Source organism: Coenobita brevimanus, chromosome 103 (assembly GCF_032717465.1).
Source record: "Coenobita brevimanus isolate Jiangsu-jjx chromosome 103, ASM3271746v2, whole genome shotgun sequence".
Taxonomy (NCBI): Eukaryota; Metazoa; Arthropoda; class Malacostraca; order Decapoda; family Coenobitidae; genus Coenobita; species Coenobita brevimanus.
The window spans coordinates 35,747,832-35,769,194 of NC_137056.1; the positions used below are offsets into that span (position 1 = coordinate 35,747,832).

General features: G+C 44.0%; 1 protein-coding gene and 1 non-coding gene across 3 annotated transcripts in view; both read right to left on the reverse strand.

Annotated features, from left to right (window-relative positions):
• The window catches only part of Ythdc1 (YTH domain containing 1), a 314,054-nt gene extending 292,902 nt beyond the window's left edge, over nt 1-21,152 (reverse strand). For both annotated transcript variants that reach the window (XM_080284977.1, XM_080284976.1), the window contains exon 1: nt 21,053-21,152. In XM_080284977.1, the coding sequence (XP_080141103.1) occupies nt 21,053-21,080 (28 nt within the window). In that variant the 5' untranslated portion in view covers nt 21,081-21,152. The remainder of the gene's footprint in view (nt 1-21,052) is intronic.
• On the reverse strand, nt 1,059-1,177 carry LOC145415820 (5S ribosomal RNA). The gene has a single exon (XR_013900128.1). It is a non-coding gene; the product is annotated as a 5S ribosomal RNA (ribosomal RNA).
• Nucleotides 21,153-21,363: the final 211 nt, after the last annotated feature.

The window sequence follows — 21,363 nt, forward strand, 5'->3', positions numbered from 1 at the left end:
CCAACCATATGCAAATGTTCTAAATCCAGCGCACCAGTGCCAGTGTGCAAAGGTGTATAGCTTTGGAGACTTGGAAGAAGGAATGTCTATCTATATCTATCTATAGCCCGACGCCCTAATCCCGCAAAGGGTGGCCGCAGACAAAACGCCTCCAAGTCACTCTGTCACCCACCATTTGACTCCCCTCCCCCCAACTCACCCCCCCCTCCCTCATATACCTCTCAACTCCATCCCTCCACCTCATCCTCGGTCTACCCCTCCCTCTCCCTCCCTCCACCTCACCTACATACACCCTCTTAGTCAGTCTTTCATTCTCCATTCTCTCCACATGTCCAAACCACCTCAGTGTATTTCTCCTAATCTTTTCAACCACATCCACATGTGAAATTTGTCTTCCAAACTGTAAAGTATGGTAGGTGGTAGGCTGTGCCAAATTACCAATGGCAGTAATATTAACAGATGAATGCACTGATAGCAGATGCTAAATTAAGGCATTTTATCTGTGAAATTATACACACTGTTGTGGTAAACAAATACACTGCAGCCTTCTACGACAACTATTTATTTTTCTATAACACTGACACTGTCCTTGTTTCATAGGTTGCCCGAGGTACATAAATAATGGAATAATGCATGTTATATTCTCTCTCTCTCTCTCTCTCTCTTATGAGCTTAAATTCTAAATCAGTGCAATTGTACCATGTTCATATGCTGCCCACCGTATATGAGCATGGAGTAATACATTTCCTTTTTTTTTCTAATATAATCAACTAAGTCTGTGCGCCAATGACCCAGTGAACTGGTCAGAATACTGATTGGCATATGCCTGACAAGGGTTGCCAACATTTTCTGCACCTGTTTTTGCTGCTTATTAGACAGTGATATGATACATAAAGTAGCTGTTTACACTTATACATATTGAAATCAGAATTTTTCATTCATTCATTGCCAGACGCCATGTATCCCAAACGGGGTGGCCAAGGGCTTAGAGTTAATTGTTCTACAGGGAGGGGCACTAATCCTCCACCAACTCTACTTGACACGTAGGGAGAATGTTATGCCAACAGCATCTGGTGTTCCCAGGCGGTCACCCATCCAAGTACTAACCAGACCCAACGTTGCTTAACTTCGCTGATCGGACGGGAAGCGGTGTACTCAACGTGGTATGGCCGTTAACCTTTGTTATCACTCTGCTCCATGGATTCCCCTTCGCCCCCCGTATACTGTACTGTACTACTATAGTTTCAAATAAACCACAGGTACCAGTCCTAAAACTGAATTTTGGTGGATTGCCATCCTGCTAACTGAAGAGGTGTTGAAACCTGAATGGGAGACTTTGCCCCACAGACTCCCCTGCGATTATAACCTACCCCACACCATGCAAACTAAAATGCACATTAACCCCTAAAAGACGGCCATCAGAATGTTTTGACATTCACTCAGGACGGGCATAACTGACGGGTGCGATATAATGCAGGGTTTGTGGGGGAGGATGGTTGGGGGGTGGGCATTTTGTGTGGTGGGATGAGGGGAGGTGGTTGGGGGGATGGGGTAGGGGTGAGGGGCCTTGGTGCAGGAAGGGTGTCGGGTATGGGTGAAGGGTGAGGGTGGTCTTGGGGGGTGGGGGAGGGTGGGGGTTGAGTGGTAGGGGGTGGGGGGTTATGATTGGAAGGGTAGGGGGTGGAGGGTGGTTTGGGGGATGGTGGGGTATTAAGGGGTGGTGAGGGGGGGATGGATGGTGGTAGGGGATGTGAGGGGTGAGGGGTTAGGGGTTCGGGGTTGGGGGAGTGGGGGGTTGGAGGGTGGGGGATGGGGTGTGGGGTGTGTGGGGGAATGAGGTTGGGGATGGGATGAGGGGTGATGTGGTGGTGGGGGGTAGAGGTGGTGGTGGGGGGTGGGGGTGGGGGCAGGGGTGAAAGGTGGTTGGGGGCAGTGGGGGAATAGGGGGTGGGGGGTGGGGGCATGACCGCATATGCAGACACACGTCTTTTTGGCCCTAGCACCCTTGGACAGCATATGCGGACACTTGTTTTTTACAGGTTAAGTAAATCTTGCGACAACAGTACAGTATTGTGCATTAGGAGAGTTCATTAATCATGGAACATTCAGTAACCATTACATGACCATAGGATGGAGATGATGGATGCCATCATAAAGCAAATCTTAGTACAGTATATATCAGACAAGACATCCACTAAAATACAATACAGGGAGTCACCGATATACGAAACCCCAATACAATAATCCCTATACTAACCGGATGCCCACTTTCTGGACACCCCACTTACCAGACATTGTGGACCTGGACCTTCAGATCCCAAAAATGACCAAAAAAAGAAAAAAAATACCCCCAATAAACAATTTCTTCCCCTCCCATAATTTGAAATTGCCGCACAGCGCCAAACAGCTGTTTACACCATAGCCCCTTCACCCCTTCCATCCTCCCTCCTCCCCTGTCAGGTTGCCATTTGGTATTTTTCATTACCAAATGTGGGCCAATTTGGTAATGAAAAATTCATTTGGTAATGAATCAGAATAATGCATTACCAAATGGATTATTCATATGTATGAGGATACACAGGATGAAGATGGTGCATTGTGTGCTCTCTCTGATTAATTTGCTGGCCTACATAGCGTGAAAATAATCAACATGCTGTTAATTATAAGGAGAGTGATTACATGTATTTCCACTTGTATGTATAATTAGCGAAGAATAAATGCTAGCTTCACGAACTTGGTAATGAAAAGTTAAAATTGGCAATGAAAATTGAGGAGTTTGGTAATGTGGCTGTTGCGATCTGGCAACTCTGTTTCCCCATCACCAACACTCAAAAGTTACTGCTTAACTTCAATCGCGAGTGGATGCTTATCGCAGTGGATGCCACACATGCTCGTTTTTTTGTGAATAAACAGTGAATAAACTGCAATACCTCGCCAGTAGACCACATGGGAATTTACAGCGTTGTGCAGTGTTAAGAAATTAGAATTTAGAGTGCAAAGGATTAACTGTGGATTGCAAACTGGTGGTTGAAACTGGGGTGGTGCAATTAACAATGTGCAGTGTTAAACAATTATAACTCACAGTGCAAAGAATTACTGTAAGTGCAGCACAACGCTGGATTAATGTACGTGCTTCAAAAGCATTTTCACCGCTGCCAAAGCCTTAACCCCTTAACCGCGGGGCGTCACTTTCATGACGCTTGGGAGCAAGGGATCATACAACGGGGCGACACTTTTGTGATTCTGTGTTATTTTGAATTCACCCAGGCTTTCAAGAGGTGGCTTGTATCATCTATCAGTACTGCCAATGTCCAACACTAGTCAGCACTCCTAATCTCATCTGTACTCCCATCCATTGTTGACAATTTAGCCATTTCTCCCCGTTCTTGACTCCCCTCCCTACCTCCCCTCCATTACCCTCTCCTCTCGCCTGCCTGGCCGTGCTGCGCTAAATAAATCTTCCCTGGAATTTTCCACTGATTTCATCCATTGAAATAAGCCGTATGCCCTATTCTCATACCAAATAATATATGCAAGAAAGAAATAAGGTAAGTGATAGTGCCATACACCTGGAATTGGCTAATTATCCCCTGACAACACCTCACGTGAACTCATTCGCTAATTTTCGCTGTTTATTTCCCCTTGAAATATGCCGTATAATCTATTTTCGTAATAAATATACACATAAGGAGGGAAGGGAGAAGCCTAAGTGATATTTACATTCACCTGGAACTACCTACTTTATTATGTATTGTCTTGGTTTCCTGCCAATCATTTCACTGCTATATATTAGCACGTCTCACAGGGCTGAAGTTGGTAGTATTGCACTCACCCTAGCCAGGCGGCAGGAGGCCACTATTATCAGTTCACTGTCGTCTTTGAAAGTGGGAGTATGTCTGATTTGCTCCTGCTAACTTCCGCCGCTTTACAGCCCCATGCAAAGGGCCCTGTGACCTTTACCCCCTACTAAACCTCGTGTGGAAAGAGGTAAAGGGCTGACAATTGATAGAGAGTGACTATGATCTTTTTATTGAGTAAAACAGTGCAAGTGGAATTGTAAATAAAGTGTAAATAACGTGTAAACAGCAAGTGAAAGCAATGAATGTAAATATAAGTGAACAGTGGAAAATAGTTTTATAAGTTACTTCAAGTGACAGTGCATAACACAGTGTAAATAAAATAGAAGTGTAAATAATGTAAATAAAGTAGAGAACGTAAATAGAAATGTAAATGAGTGGTATTATAAGAATACGAGTATATATACTAGGAGTAATGAAAGTGAAAGTTTCACTATAGCATGTATGAATACTATGAGTTATGAGAGTGAAGGTGAAAGTGACATTCACTCTCAATACAGGACGAGAAAGTGAATGCTACGTATTTTACTGAAAGAAATTGAATCCCTACAGTGACAATAAACTACTATTATTGAAGGAAACTTATGGATAAAGACTGTAGATATATATAAGAGTTATATAGTAACAGAAATATAAACTGTGAGTGTTTTTATGAATAACAGACAACACTAGTGGAGAACGATCGGAAGTGGGATGGTCATACGCCTTCGTAATTTTCATTGCTTTCAATGTTTTTTTGGGGGGAGTATGGATTCCAAACTATTTGAGAATCATTGAGTAGTGTTTCTAGTGATGATATCAGGCTGTGGTAATCATATTATGAGTTGTCGGGAAGTGTAAAGTGGAGACTTCGTTACCCAACTTCAGAGGTCTCCACAAGTCCTACGGTACTCGACGAAGGCTCAACAAACAGCACCCAAGGAGAAAGCTGAAGGTATGTGCCATAAGTATATGTGATTTTAATATTCTAGGACCAATAACTGATTTTTGGCAAAATATTTTTAGAGAGTCTGTCGGAGCGCGAATATGCCCGCGGAAGCCGCAAGTCAAAGCAAAACAAGCCCGCGGTTTAAGGGTTAAGAAGGCGGACACAGACGTGCTGTAAGTACCCTGGCTGAGGTACAGTCACTTCTAATTCCTCATTCTTTGGTTCCATTTCATTTATTTCATGCTTTATGACCATTATTGGTGTGAATAGGGTCTTAAATAGGTTTAAATAGGTGCTATGCATGTCTGGTAGGGAGTTATTTAGGAGGCTTTCAAAGTTAGGCTGGGTTAGGGTCCTTAAGTACCAGTCCAGCAGGCAGGTGCCCACTTTCCAACTTTCCGGACAAGCCTTTGACTCTATTACATCGGATAGTGGAGGGATTACTGTATACGAAAATTTGAAGGTACGAAAGTGAAAAATATCGGACAAATTCCCCTATATGAAAGGCATATGCTTTGATGGTACGAAAAAAACTAAAAGAAAATGATTCAAATTTGGCATGCGACCAACCACAGCACCACTATCGTGTATGGCGAGGCAAGCAACTATCCCTGCTTCATCCCAGTCTGTTCCCTTTCCCCGGCTGCGTAGTGCGTGCCTTCTGTACTCCGAGAACCTTTTGCTTCTTGCATCATGCCACCCAAGCATCCTTCACCTTCAACATCATCATCTGTGGAGCCTCTCAAGAAGAAGCAACACTGAACCCTGACACTGGAGCGCAAGCTTGAAATTATCGAGAGGCATAAGGAAGGCCAGGGCGTGGGTGAGATCGGACCTGACCTGTATATACTGTACTGTACAATACTGTTTTCTATTTTTTACTCTGTAATTTGAAATATAAACAACTGCTTAAAGTTCATTTAGCTTTTATTAACATTTCTACTGTGGATTTAAGAGCTTACAACCTGCCTAGTACAGTACAGAGTAGTTAGATGACAGTTTTGGGGGGCTCCTGGAATGCATCTCCTCATTTTCTTAAGTTTCTTATGGGGAAAAATGTTTCAATATACAGTACAGTACTAAAAATCGATATACGAAAGGTACCTAACCCTTTCGTTTATTGGGGCTCCCCGTACAGGTTAACAAAACAGCACCTGGTAAATAAATCCAAACAATCTATATTTCATAAAATCAAAGATATAAGAAGTATGAAGTACTGTACGATATTGGAACACCCTACTTACAAACATTTTAAAAATGCCCATTGTATACTGTACGCTAATAAAAAAATAAATAAATAAATAAACAATCCTGTCAACACTACAACAGGAAATGTGGAAATAACACATGACTGTCATCAAGTTTTAGTTCAGGTGGTTGTAGGAAAGCACAAACTGTCCAAAGCACAGGCCGAACAGGGTAGTACTCCCGAGGGGAATGGGAATGCTGGTGATAGGGAGAGCTGGAGCTCCTGTTTCACTAGCTATCTAACCATCCCCCTTTGCTGACCTTTTCAGTGTGACAGTAACATGGAGAGTAGACCAGCATACTCTCCCAAACATTTCCTCTAACTATCTATGCACTACACCACATGCACTTTACATTTCACACAACGTATCCCACTACGTTACAGGGGTTGGCGCCAGCAAGGGCATGCGGCCAGAAAACTTTGTCCCCGCTACCTAGTGGCGGACTTCTGGGGAGAGGCATGGCTGGGGTTCCGCCGGCATAGATCGTGGGTCCAGGGTGAGATGGGGCTCGGGCCTGTGCTATAGGGTACAGGACATTGTGGTTCCCAGGCTGCTGCTTCCGCCCAATAGAGAGGGGCCCGAACCTGGGAGCAGCGCCCCAGGAGGCTGCCCTATCAGTGGGTGTATAATGGCGGGATAGTTGTAGTGCCAAGGCGCGCTTGGAGGGTGTCCCAGCAGCTGTCCTGGCCGGGTGCCCCGAGGCCACTACCACAGCCACTGGTAAGCTGGTGGGCTAGGGGTCCCAGATCCATTGCCTGGACCTGGGACTGTGCAGTGAGTGGGACCTGTGCTATGTCTGTCCCCCTTTATTAATACTGAAGATGACAAAACAAAATAAGTTTCAAAGCAAGCCTGAGGACAGTAAATCACCCATGGGGATAAGGGTGGGTTCATGGAATGTGGGAAGTTTAAGGGAAAGAGCCGGGGAAGTTGTTGAGGCATTCAGTAGGAGGTGGGTGGATGTGGCGTGTTTGCAGGAAGTCCGGTACAGGGGTGGATCAGCCAGAAAGATTGTTGGGAAGGACTGTTGCTATAACTTGTTTTGGCAGGGGGGGACAGACGGATATGGAGGTGTTGGTGTGATGGTTCCAGAGAAATGGGTGGAATATGTTATGAATGTTTTCAGAGTAAGCGATAGGATATTGGTAGTGAAAATTCTGTTGGGTAGAAAGATAGCTGCGATTATATTGGCATATGCTCCACAGGCAGGATTGGATGAAGCAGAGAAAGATAGATTTTGGGATGATTTAATACATGTAGTGGGTGGTATGCGGGATGATGAGATAGTGATTTTGGGAGGGGACTTAAATGGTCATGTAGGTGAAGCTGCACAAGGTTATGAAGGAGTGCATGGGGGATGTGCGTATGGTCTCAGGAATGCAGAAGGGGAAAGGATACTCGAGTTTGGGGAGGCAACAGACGACTGTGTGCAACACATATTTTAGGAAAAGAGACAGTAGGTTAATTATGTATGAGTCTGGGGGAAACAGCAGTCAGATAGATTATTTTCTGGTTAGGAAGGCCGATAGGAGGTTAGTGAGGGATGTTAAAGTTATAGGACGTGAGGAGTGTGTGCAGCAGCACAAACTATTGATTTGTGATATGGTGCTTAAAGAACAAGTGATGAAAAAGAGGATTTATGTACCTAGGAGGAAAATATGGAAGCTGAAAAAGCAAATAGTAAGGGATGCCTTCTATAGCGAGCTGAGGAGAGTGGTGGCTGAACAGGCAGCTGTAGACAGAGGCATTAATGAACAGTACAGAGCCCTCAAGAACAATTTCTTGAGAGTTACTGATGTAACATGCGGTTGGACAAGAGGACCAGCAAGACATAAAGTAACTTGGTGGTGGGATGAGGGTGTAGAAGCTGCAGTTAAGGAGGAAAGAAGGCTTTTCTGGGAATGGAAGAAGGGTGGTAGCAAAGAGGAATATTTGGCTGCCAAACGTAGGGCTAGAAGAGAGGTATACAGGGCAAAGTCTGAGTCACAGAGACTATTACTTGATAACCTAAATCATGGGGAAAGGAAAAATATGATATTTAGGGTGGCAAATCAGGTGAAGAGGGATAATCGGGATATTATAGGTGAGCAGTGTGTGAAGAATGATGAAGGAAGGGTAGTGGTGAACAGTGAGGATATTAAAGATGCATGGAGAGAGCATTATAACCGGTTGTTGAATGAGGAGTTTGACAGGGACAGGGAAAGTTTGGAGCCAGCAGATCCAGTGTCTGGCCCTTGGTCTTTGATTGATACCGCTACTGTGAGTGAGGCAATAGGGAGGATGAGGGTGGGGAAGGCAGCAGGTGTGTCTGGGTTGACTGCCGAAGTACTGAAGGCCTCAGGCGATATAGGGGTGAGTTTAGTCACTGAACTGATAAATAGGATTATTTATGAGTGTGTTGTCCCAGATGATTGGCTGAGGAGTGTAATTGTAAATGTGTATAAAGGGAAGGGTGATGCCCTGAAAAGAGGAAATTATAAAGGTATAAAGCTTTTAGATCAGATAATGAAGGTATTGGAGAGAGTTTTAGAAGGTATGATTCGAGAAAGAGTGAATATTGATGAGATGCAGTTTGGGTTTATGCCAGGTAGGGGGACCACTAATGCTATATTCGTTGTTCGACAGCTTCAGGAAAAATATATTGGCAGGAAAAGGGATCTTTATTTTGTTTTTGTTGATTTGGAAAATGCCTTTGACAGAGTCCCTAGAGAGGTGGTGAAGTGGGCAATGAGAAAGCTTGGCTTGGAGGAGTGGCTGGTTAGGGTGGTTATGGCTATGTATGTGGGTGCTCACACCCAGGTAAAAGTGAATGGAGATTTGAGTGATGAGTTTTCCGTGAATGTTGGTGTGCATCAGGGGTCAGTCTTGAGTCCCATGTTGTTTATCATGGTACCTGAAGCCCTATCACATGACTTTAGAAACGGACTCCCGTGGGAGTTGTTGTATGCTGATGATTTGGTTATGATTGCAGAGAACGAAAGGGAGGCGGAGGAAAGGTTTAGGAAGTGGAGAGATGGTATGGGGCACAAGGGTTTAAGGGTAAATGCAGATAAAACAAAAGTGATGATATCTAGGGTTGGTGGTGGTACTGTCAGAGACGAGTGAGAGTGGCCATGTACAGTTTGCCACAAGGGCGTGGGAAGTAATTCCATCTGGTGCGGTGTGTGTGATAAATGGGTGCATAAGAGATGTAGTGGTATCAGAGGTAGACTGCGAGATAATGCTGATTTTATGTGTACGGTGTGTCGGGGTGAGCAGGTGGAGATTATCAGACGTGAAAGGATTGAACTTGCTGGTGAATCTCTTGAGTGTGTGGAAGAGTTTTGTTATTTGGGAGACATGTTGTGTGCTGGAGGTGGGGCTGGAGCTAGCTCTGTGGCTAGGATGAGAAGTGGTTGGAAGAAGTTCAGGGAGCTCTTGCCTCTCCTGACACTGAGAGGACTCTCCCTACATGCTAAGGGGTCTTTGTATGCAGCATGTGTTAGGAGTGTAATGCTGTATGGTAGTGAGACCTGGGCAGTGAAGGAGGAAGATATTCGCCGGCTCAGACGTACAGAAATGACAATGATTAGGTGGATGTGCAGTGCGTCCCTGCGTCCAAGGACTGGAGGGGCTGGGTTTACGATGGAAGAGTTGAGAGGTAGGATGGAACTGGAGTGTATTGGTGTTGTGATGAGGAGAGGTAGACTGAGATGGTTTGGACATGTGGAGAGGATGGGGGATGATAATACGGTGAGGAAGGTGAGAAGTGTTAATATTGGGGGTGGGGTTATGAGGGGCAGACCGAGAAAGACATGGGACGAGGTCATTAAGTGTGACCTCAGGGTTAATGGACTGAACAAGGAGGCTGCAATGGATCGTGCAGCGTGGAGAGCTGCCATTAGGTGACCAATGCTGACACATGCAAGCATGTTGGAGCCTTTAAAAACAAAAACGAAAACGATACAAGAATCTGTTGCTAAATATAGTAAATATCCATGAATGTAAAGTCCTATAAGTTTATCACAGAGACAACATGAGCATGGTGGAATTTTCAAACTTTATTAACCTGTATTGTGATAATTATGATTTGTACAAACCTGATTTCATTACACAAGATACAATTCTGCCAGATCAATTTTGGGTTAATGTACATTTTATTTTACGCAGCAGATGGATCTTACCGATTCCACTCCTATCACTCCAGTTTGGGTTCTGTGCTGTTCTGAATATTTTCATGGTGGTAAACAACTGTTTTCTGTTAACTATTTATCTCCTTTGCTGGTATCATCATGCTCCTTATGCCTCAATAACATTTGTAATGGCAGACTTACTAAACTTACTCGAATCTTGGCTAAGGTAGGTTAGGTTAGGTAAAATTGCTGGTTAGATTAGGTTAGATTAAAATGTAAGGTTAGGAAGAGGTAATAAATGGTGACTGGTAATATGCTGGAGTAAGTGTCTGTCATTACACTTAAAAAACAGTCAATACCACGGGAATAACATGGCTGCAATAGGGAAAGAAACTGAGCATGAAAAGTTTATTTACCACCCCAAAAATAACTAGAAAGATATAAATGACTATCAGGAATAAGAAGAATTGATTTAGTAACGTGTCTCTGCTGCTTAACCCATTACAATGTAATGCAGGAGTGTGGACTCGGATTTTAAAAATTCCAACTCCGACTCCAGGAAATTTTAAGGTTGCAACTCCGACTCCTACTCCAACTCCGCCCCCCCCTCCTCCTCCCTCTCTTCTGTCCTACAGTAGTTGGCATACTGCATTACTTACATATTTTCAAGTTTACTTCATCCATATTATTAGTGTATATAATATCATAAATGATAACTGTGGTGACCCTTGGCAATGTCAAAGGCACGTCCGGGCGTCGGGTGCCGAAGGGGTCGCCTAATCACATGTTTTGCACGTGCATCGTTTCCCTCACAGCAGGAGGCAGAGGGGACGCTCCAGCAGCTGACTGGCGGGTCATGCGGGATTACCAGTTGGACCCCCATAATGAATTACCCAGCTCACACACACACACAGCAGAAGTTCCAACACATGTGCATGTACCCAAGACGTTTAATAACTAATAGCAGTGCAACCAAGTACTGTACTTTACACGAGAACTGATCATGTAAAGGAGTCGGTCGGAGATATTTTTATCGACTCCGACTCCAGCCAAAAGTATCGGACTCCTTGACTCCTGACTTCAACTTCGACTGACAGTTCCAGAGTTGACCTGTTGCATAAATGAAGGACAGCGAGTAACGGTTAACTCTTGCATTAGAGAGTTGGACAGAAAGGGGACAAGAGTTTGTTGCTAGCTACACACCCGTCGCAGAGGTGAAGGGATGCAAGCAGACAGTTCAGAGGAGCAGTGACCATGGATGTAACGAAAGAAATGAGAAAAAGATGCAACAGTGCGGCGAAAAGACAGAGGCTGAAGGGAGCCAGTAAGAGGGGAAGAGTTGATGAGAAAAAATGCCTTTGACTCAACCCTATTGAGAAGAGCTGTATGTGGGGAGCCTCCCCACACATGAGAGTTGTACTCTAAACAGGGGCAAATAAAACCCGTGTATAAAGTCAACAACTGTGCAGGGGTAAAGAAGGTACAGAGTCGGCTTAGCACACCTAATCTCTTGGAAGCAGATCCTACAAGAGATGCAATATGATCTTTCCAAGATAAGTCATGAGTGAATGAAACCTCAAGCATGTTCAAGAATGATGCAGGATTAAGCTGAATATTATTAAACATTAGTGGGTACTCCTGTGGAAGATTGTGTTGGGTTGATACGTGTAAAAACTGAGTTATTGATACATTACAAACAACAAGATTATTTTTTCCTCATTTAGAGATACAAGCCAAGTCAGACATGAGGTGTGCCATAGCCTCATCCCTTGTTTGCTGAAGTAACTGCTAAAATGAATGTTGAGGGAACCGAATGGAAAGGTGAAAGGTGGAATCATCAGCGTACGAGTGGATAGGGTTAGATGTACAGCTTAGAAGGTATTTAATGAATAAGAGGAAGAGAGTTGGTGATAGGACAGAGCCCTGAGGAACACCACTGTTGATAAATCTAGGAGAAGAACGATGGCCGTCTAGAACAGTGGCTATAGAATGACCAGAAACGAAACTATAGGTGATGGCACAGATAGAAGGATAGAAACAGTAAGGGGGCAGTTTGGAAATTAAAGATTTATGCCAGACTCAATCGAAAGCCTTGGAGATGTCAAGTGCGATGGCAAAGCTTTCGCCAAAGTCCCGAAAGGAAGATGACCAGGAGTCTCAAAGGTAGATGAGAAGATCGCCAGTGGACCGTCCCTGACGGAACCCATACTAACGATCAGAAAGAAGGTTATGACAGGAAAGATACTTTAAAATTTTTCTGTCATGAATTGACTCGAAAACTTTTGAGACACGGGATGTTAAAGTAGTTGGGCGATAGTTAGAGGGTTAGGAATGGTCGCCCTTCTTTGGGACTGGCTGAATGAGAGCATACTTCCAGCAAGAAGGAAAGGTACAAGTTTACAGACAAAGGCGAAAGAGTTTACCTAGGCAGGGTGTAGGCACAGAAGTACAGTTCTTGAGGACAACAGGAGGGACTCCATCAGGCCCATATGCCTTGTTAGTACTGAGCCCAGTGATGGCAGAAAATACATCAGCTGAAGAAATTTTAATGTCAGCCATGAGGAAGTCTGAGGGGGGAAGTGATGGAGGAACAGCACCGGAATTGTCTAAGGTGGAACTGGAGGAGAAAGTCTGAGCGAAGAGATCTGCTTTATCAGTAGAAGAAATAGCTACAGAGCCATCAGAATAAAAAAGAGGAGGGAAAGAAGATGAGGTAAAGTTGTTAGAAAGGTTTTTGGCAAGGTGCCACAAGGAGTGGGACGAATTCGAGTTGGAGAGTTGAGAGCATTAAGTACAGATGACATTATTTTTAGCAGAGCGAAGAACAGCCTTAACACAATTCCAGGCAGAAACATAAATAAGATGTGATTCAGGGGTGGGGTGGCACCGGTACCTTTTATAAGCCCTCTCCTTGTTGTGGACAGCACTAGAACAAGCATGATTAAACTATGGCTTTATTGCATTAGGCAGAGGACATGTAAAGGGAATGTATGCTTCCATGCCCAAGAGAATAATCTCCGTAATGCGCAAAGCACACTCAGATGACTCCCGCCCATAGAAGCAATAATCATTCCTGGGAAAACATTGGAAGGTGTTTTTTCCTTGCTGCATTTTCTGCTCTTGCAATTGCATTTTATCCTGCTCATGATGCCTAGGAAGCCTTCTGAGAACCTCAAGAAGCGGCGGCACCTCCCACAGGCCACCAAGCTAGAAATCATCGAGAGGAAGAAGAAAAGGGAGAGGAAAGTGGACATCGCCAAGGACTACGACATGAATGAAGCCAGCGTGATGACCATAATAAAAAACCAAGACAAGATCCTGGCAGCAGTGAAGGCTTACGGAGTGCTAGGACAGGCAGAAGCCGGACTTTCCATGGATGTGGATGAGGATAGTGATTCTGAGTGTGATTTCGCACGATTTATGAGGGAGGTTGAGGAGGAGCAGCAGCCTTTACCCGCTAGTGATGCCAGCAGCCATCCTCCGGGGACCCAGTAGGACTACCTACAGGCTCGGATACCACCTTCCATTCCCAGCAAGCCCACCAACACCATCCTAAAAGGTTAGGTATCATTCATAGTACAGCACCATTTATTATAATTACAGTAGTACCAATATATGTAAAGGTATGTAGTAGGTATTTAGGGTGACTTTTCCTAGGGTTGCTGACATAATTCATTTTTCCCCATAAGCTCTGTTGCTTGTCCAACACGTTTTTGGTCCAACACGAGACCTGTGCATGACAATATTACCGTGTTGGACGCGAGGGTACTGTACATAAACTCATGGGAAAAATTACATATGGGCGGCAACCCCCTTCATGGGCAACCCTTGAGATGCCTTTCAGACCTAAGTATTGTACTATACATGGAAACCATCTAAGACATATTACGGTACCTAAGATAATGGAGGGATAGGGGGAGGTAGGAAGTGGGGGCAAAGAGGGAGTAGGTGAGAGGAGGAATGGTGTAAGGGGGAGATGTTGAGTGCAGAGGGAGGGGGGAGGAGAAGCTGTGGGGGAGTGGGAGTGGGGATGAGAGTGAGTGGTGAAGGGGAATGATGGAACATGGAAAGTGAAAGAGAGAAAATGGCTTTACTAGGTACGGTAAATCAACAAGGATATGGCTTAACTAAACCAACAAGAATATGGCTGCTCACCTTTACCCATTATCGCTTCTTGGGGGGGGGGGCAATGTCGCGTACTCGGGTTAAACCCCGGATTTGGGCCACGCTTTGCTGCCCGTCTTGCTTACAAGGAGTTCAATTTGCGTAATAATAAAAAATACACTAAAATAAAAAAGAAAATAGGTCCTCCCGTACAAGGGGGAGCGCATACTCAGGACTCACGTACTGTGGGGATGTACTGTACCTGACTTCCATTCCTCTGGGACATTACCTTCTTCCCAGGCCAATCTGCACATCTTCCACATCCATTCTACCAATATCTCTCCCCCATGCTTCAGCATTTCACCACACACTCCAGTTCCTTGAGCTTTTCCCATTTTGACTTTCTTCACTGCTTCCACTACTTCCATCCCCATGTTTTGTAAAGTCTAAGATATACAAAGTATTAAGGGTAATTCTTTACCAAACATCTAAAGGTAAGTAATTTTGGTACTGCAAAAAGTGATTGGAAAAAGACAAAATGTACCTATTTTGGGGAATTTAAGGAAGTGGTCAGGTCGCCCACAGCAATGTTTACCAACGATCTCTCTGACTGGCCACAGTTTACCAACCATCGCTCAGACTGGACGTGTCAGTGTACCGGTATCCCATGTCAAAGCAATGGGAAACATAATGATTTAACCACACCTAACCTAGCCAAACCAAGCCTAATCCAACCTAACCACACTTGCATGTTAGGAATGTTAAATGTGGCCAGCTACTGGCAGACGTCAGAGGGATATTTGGTATTACTGTATTTCAGAAATACACCCAACTAATGTAGAGTGAAATTCATATGTTCATCATTTAGTTTATGCATTTTTAATCAATTTTTCTTCCATATATATTCATTGCAAATGCACTTTTTAGTACAGTACCGGTACTAAGAAGACAAGAAATAGGAGTGGGGGTTGTTCAGTTAGCAGTTCCATCTATAACTGAATCTAAATCCAGACAAGATTAAATTAAGTTAAATTCAATGAAAGACGGAGATAGGAATTGGAGAATCTTCCACCCATTTCCCATTTTATGTACGAAGAAAGGCATTTGCAACAAATGCTTATGAGAAAATGCTTAAATTGCTTATGGTAAATTCAGCAATGAGCATATTAACCCATACAATCCCACCGTCGGCATAGTGCCGACGGTACAAAACGTCTCGAGTAATCCCAGCGACGTGATGGTGCCGACAGCATAATTCGAGTGCTGTAGCGCGTCTCTGCTTCAATCTAGCAAATTTTTTGCTAAGGAGTAGCTTAACCCCTTAACCGCGGGGCGTCACTTTCGTGACGCTCGGCTACAATGGATCATACCGCGGGGCGTCACTTTTGTGATTCTGTGTTATTTTGAATTATCCCGGGCTCTCAAGTGGTGGCTTGTATCATATATCAGTACTGCCAATGTTCAACACTAGTCAGCACTCCAAATCTCATCTGTACTCCCATCCATTGTTGACATTTTAGCTATTTTAACCCCTTCCTGACTCCCCTCCCTACCTGCCCTCCATTACCCTCTCCTCTCACCTCCCACGCCGCGCTGCGCTATGGAAATTTCCCCCTTCTCTTTCCACAGATTTCATCCATTGAAATAAGGCCTATGCCCTATATTTTTACCCAATAATATATACCAAAAAAAAAACAGGTAAGTGATAGTGTTATACTCCAGAAATTGCCTAATTATCACCTGACAACACCTCACGTGCATTCATTCGCTACATTACCACGGTAATTTCCCCTTTGATTTATGCCTTGTAATCGATGTCTGTAATAAAAATATATATCAGAAAGGAAGGGAGAATCCTAATTGACATTTACAGTCACCTGGAACTACCTATTTCTATATTTATTGCCGAGATTTTCTACCTATAAAAAATTAGCATGTAAGTTAGCAGCAGTAAGCCTAAAGTGTCATTGTCAACCCTTCCCTTCTCAGATAATTTACCCCCTTCTTGACTCCCCTCCCTACTTGCCCTCCATTACCCTCTCCTCTCACCTCCCACGCCGCGCTGCGCTAGGAATTTCCCTCTTCTTTTTCCACAGATTTCATCCATTGAAATAAGCCCTATACTTAATATTTTTACCCAATAATATATACCAAAAAAAAAACAGGTAAGTGATAGTGTTATACTCCTGAAATTGCCCAATTATCACCTGACAAAACCTCACGTGCATTCATTCGCTACATTACCACGGTAATTTCCCCTTTGATTTATGCCTTGTAATCGATGTCTGTAATAAAAATATATATCAGAAAGGAAGGGAGAATCCTAATTGACATTTACATTCACCTGGAAGTACCTATTTCTTTATTTATTGCCGAGATTTTCTACCTATAAAAAATTAGCCTGTAAGTTAGCAGCAGTCAGCCTAAAGTGTCATTGTCAACCCTTCCCTTCTCAGATAAGCCGCGGCATTTAGTTCCTTGTCCTCCACTGCAGAGACAACATGTCGCACTCAGCCCGCCATTCCTGCCGCTTCTGCGCCCATTTACCAAGGGCCCCGTGACCTCTACCCCCAAGAAAAGTGTTGAGGCAAGCAGGAAAGGCCTCAGTGACTCTGCAGTGGCACGAGAACTTGCTGAATTGTCGATGATAATAATGGACAGCGATTTTGACGATTCCGGTGAATCGTGTGATGAGCCGGGTGAACTTATCGCGCCAGAAACAGCGACAACAAGTGCTCCTACCAGTGAATCTGTGTGTAGCTCCAAGGGAAAGGAGCCTTTAGTGCAGGAAGGAAAAGAATTTGGGAAGGGAGTGAAAGGCGGCGTGTTAGCCCCCAGAACAATGCCCCCACGTGACCCAGCCCGCCATGAGTCACGAGATCATTCCTCCTCCGTTCCCCAAGCCCCGCTTTACTCATCTCGTCATCATCGTCGGCTGAGTTATCTCCGGAGTCTTCGTCGTCGGAGTCACCACCAGCATCAACAGTGAAGGCCGGCCGTAGAGGTAGAGGTAGATCTAAGAGAGTGAGAAGTAGTGTAGCTAGTAGGGTAAGGGCTGCTAGTGCTGTACGGCAACCTAGGGTCAGTGCGAGTGACCTTGACCGTGATAAGCCTCCCTCTCAGCCAACCTCCACCACCACCACCACCATCCCTCCACCGCCACGCCAGGGAATCCTGGACGCCTTCGCGTGGACGGAAGGGTCAGATTTTGTCCCCGAAAACCTGGTTTTCGATGAGAGCTCGTCAGGAGTTCAGCCTGCCTTCACTATGGACGAAAATGCTGAGTGTGTCGACTACCTTTTGGCCTTCCTAGATGACGAAGTCATGCAGCACATATGTGATGAGACTAACAGGTTCGAATCACAACGTGCTGCTAGTGGTACAGGTGCAGCCAAGATGCAACAGTGGACCATGCTGGGAGTGCAGGAGCTGTATGTGTTCTTTGCCCTCATGCTTCTTATGCCACACTCCAAGAAGCATGAGTTGGAAGAATACTGGTCCATGGACCCCTTACTACCCTCACCGACCTTCAACAAGTACATGGCCAGAGATCGCTTCCGGAACATCATGAGGAAACCTGCACTTTGCCGACAACGATGTACCTTCCCAAACCGACCCACTCTGGAAGATCCGGGAGATTCTGAACAGAATGAAGGATAAGTTCATGTCATTCTTCCACCCATTTCAGAAGGTTGTCATTGATGAGTCCTTGGTTCTGTTCAGAGGACGTCTTCGGTTTGTTCAGTACATTCCAAGCAAACGCCATCGCTTTGGAATTAAGTTCTTTGTACTGTGCGACTGTAAGGCAGGGTACATCCTTGACTTCGTCATATATTCAGCCAGCACTGTCGATCTCGATAAAACACACCCCTTGGCTTCTCAGGCTGTGTAGTGAAAGTGCTCCTAGAAAAGTATTTTGGTGGGAATCATGTGCTGTATACAGACAACTACTATACAGCACCGAAACTTGCCAAATACCTTTCTGAGCACGGCATTGGCTCCTGCGGCACTGTCAAAAGTAATCGTGCCAACTTCCCCAAATTCCCAGAGGCAGGAAACTCGCAGCGAGGAGACGTGCACCTACGCAAGTCTGAGAAGATGCTGGCAATACGGTGGCATGACAAGAGAGTCGTGCACATGCTCACCACCGTACATAAGGGGAGATGAGAGACAGTGGGAAGGTCGACCGTAGGACAGGCGAACCTGTGATGAAACCTGATGCTGTGTTGGACTATAATATAAACATGCGGCTGGTGGACAAGTCCGACATGATGATTGGTGAGATCGACTGCCTCAGGAAGAATACTAGGTGGTACAGGAAAGTTTTTCTGCATCTCATAGATATGACGATGCTGAACGCCTTCATCCTGTACAAGATGAAGGTAAAGTCACCCAAGTCCTTCTCCCTGAGGTTGTTCGCCAGGACTTGTGTCCAGCAGCTGCTGGAAAAATATAGTAAGGTGCAACAGCAACTCCAAGCGCCATCCAGTTACACTTCCCGACCGACTTGAGCAGAGGGCGTATATGGAGAGCGGCACAGACTTGAGCTAATGCCTGCCACAGGGAAAAGGAAGGCTGCGATTCGCAGGTGTCAGGTATGTGCGCATACCACACGCCGCACACCTGAGCATAAACGCACCTCTTGGCAGTGCGCTGAATGCCAGGTTCCCCTCTGTGTAACCTGCTTCTTCGATTATCACAGCCAGAAGCAGTTCTAACAGTGCAAGTGTGGAAGCAGAATTATTTGGAAATAATGTGTAAATAATGTGTAAATAGCAGGTGAAAGCAATGGATGTTCAGTTCATATGATTGAACAGTGTACTATAGTTTCATCTTACTGAAAGTGACAGTGAATAACATATTGTAAGTAAAATAGAAGGGTAAATATTGAAAATAGAATAGAAAATGTAAATAGTAATGTAAGTAATTAGTAATATAAGAATATGAGTACAAATAATTTATGTTATAACAGTGAGAGTGAATCCATTGGCTCTTCGTATTTTACTGACTGAAAAATAGAATGACTTCAGTGACAATAAAATAATACGACTGAATGAAACTTATGGAGAAAGACTCCAGATATATATAAGTGTGATATAGTAATAGAAATATAAAGTGTGAGGGGTTTTATGAATAATAAATGACAGAGTGCCTAGAGCGAACTAGCGCAAGTGCGGCGATCAGACGCTCGTAATTTCCATTGCTTTCACACTGTTTTTTTAGTATGGATCCCAGACTACTTGAAAATGGTAGAATAGTGTTTATAGTGTTTGTATCTGGCTGTGGTAATCATATAACGGGTTGTCGGGAAGTGTAAAGTGGAGACTTAGTTACCCTACTTCAGAGGTCTCCACAAGTCCTACGGAAACTGACGAAGGCTCAACAATCATTCCAGGAGAAAGCTGAAGGTATGTGCTATAAGCATATATAATTTTATTATTCTAGGACTAATAACTGATTTTTAGCAAATATTTTTTGAGAGTCTCTCGGAGCCCAAATAACCCCGCGGGACACGCAAGTAATTGGTAAACAAGCCCGCGGTGTAGGGGTTAATGTATTGGCAACATTGTGCACAAGCACTTGTAGCAATGAGTTTGGTTCCACATGGCTGGGTAACACCAGTGTGCCACTGTCCACCACAGCGTTAGAATGTCGCGGAAGTCACGCCATTTTTCCACCTCACTGGGCTGGAGAAGGTAGTTGACACTATCACATGGACCCTCTGTCCCCTCATTTAGTGATTCTATGGAATGGGAAGTCCTGGATGACTCTTCTGGGGAGGAATATGAGTCAGTGGAGAAGGATATTGAGAACAGGGATTCCCTCACTCTCCTCCCGTTCTCTCTCATCCCGCCCAGCTGAGTGGGAAAATGTAGATCACGGCTTGAGAAACTGGGCTAGAAACACAATGGACGGTCATCCTGCACTTATTTCTCCTATAAGGAGTACTTTTATTTTGCTTTTCCTTTATTTATATGTCCTTTTGAATTTTCATGCAATAAAAATTTTTTCCTTTTTTGGTCCGGGATTGGGTGGGCATAAAATTACAAAAATGCCTGGGATGGTACGGGTTAATTAATGTCAGTCAGTTGGGTGTATTTTCCGAAATTTACTGAATATTTATGCATTCTAAAACCTCATTTATAGCTTTCAGAAGTTCATAAAAATCCCCAGTAGCTGTGGTAATTTAGAAATAATAACAAGTAGCTAACCTGTGAAAGACTCATTTCAACAGAAAATATGAAAAGGCCGCACCCACCTGGTGAAGAATTAATATACAGTATTACATACAATACTGTAAACCCCTATTTACGAGCTTTTTTAAAAAACATTTAAAAGAAGCCCCCTATACATGCTAATCTATAAAAAATACAAGGATCCTGTCAAAGCTTCATTCCAATAAGAAATTTGGAAATACCGCATCATTGTCGTCATATTCTGATGAGGATTCTATGGTAACTTCATGGTATACCGGGTCGTTTATAATTTTGCTCTTGCTACAATCTCAAAACTAGCCTAGCAACTTAAGCTTAGGCGTTCAGTCTTCTATGGTTTACAGTTGTGCTCGGTAAACCAATAAACACTTATAGAGGAACAATGAGAGATGACTTACACATTTATCTTCCAGAAGGGGTTGCTGTTCGGGATAATCAGTGGCACTTGTCAAGTTCTTTAGTCATTATTAACCCACGATAAACACAAAACACTGCGTCAACACTGTCAATTCCGTATGGCAAATCAGAAGCTGTCCCCACCCAGCCACCTATGATGCTCAGCTTTACTCTTCCTACAAACTCTTACCTTTGATTTCTGTATTGTCTTCACTCATTATTGATTGACAGGAAGTTATTCACACCTAGAACACGAATTCTAGGAACGAATAACGAAGAAATACGTAAAAAAATAAGAGAAGGACGGACTAGTAAACGCAACCACCAACTTTTCTCTCGTTTTGTCTCGCCCTTTGCGAGATATTCGAGATATCATTATTATCACTTATTTACCCAAAGTTCTGGCCGAAGAGAAGTTTGATAAAGATCAGTACAACAACCATATTTCAATGGCCATTCTCATTATCCAATTAAGTATTACAGAGACAGAAATAACATTAC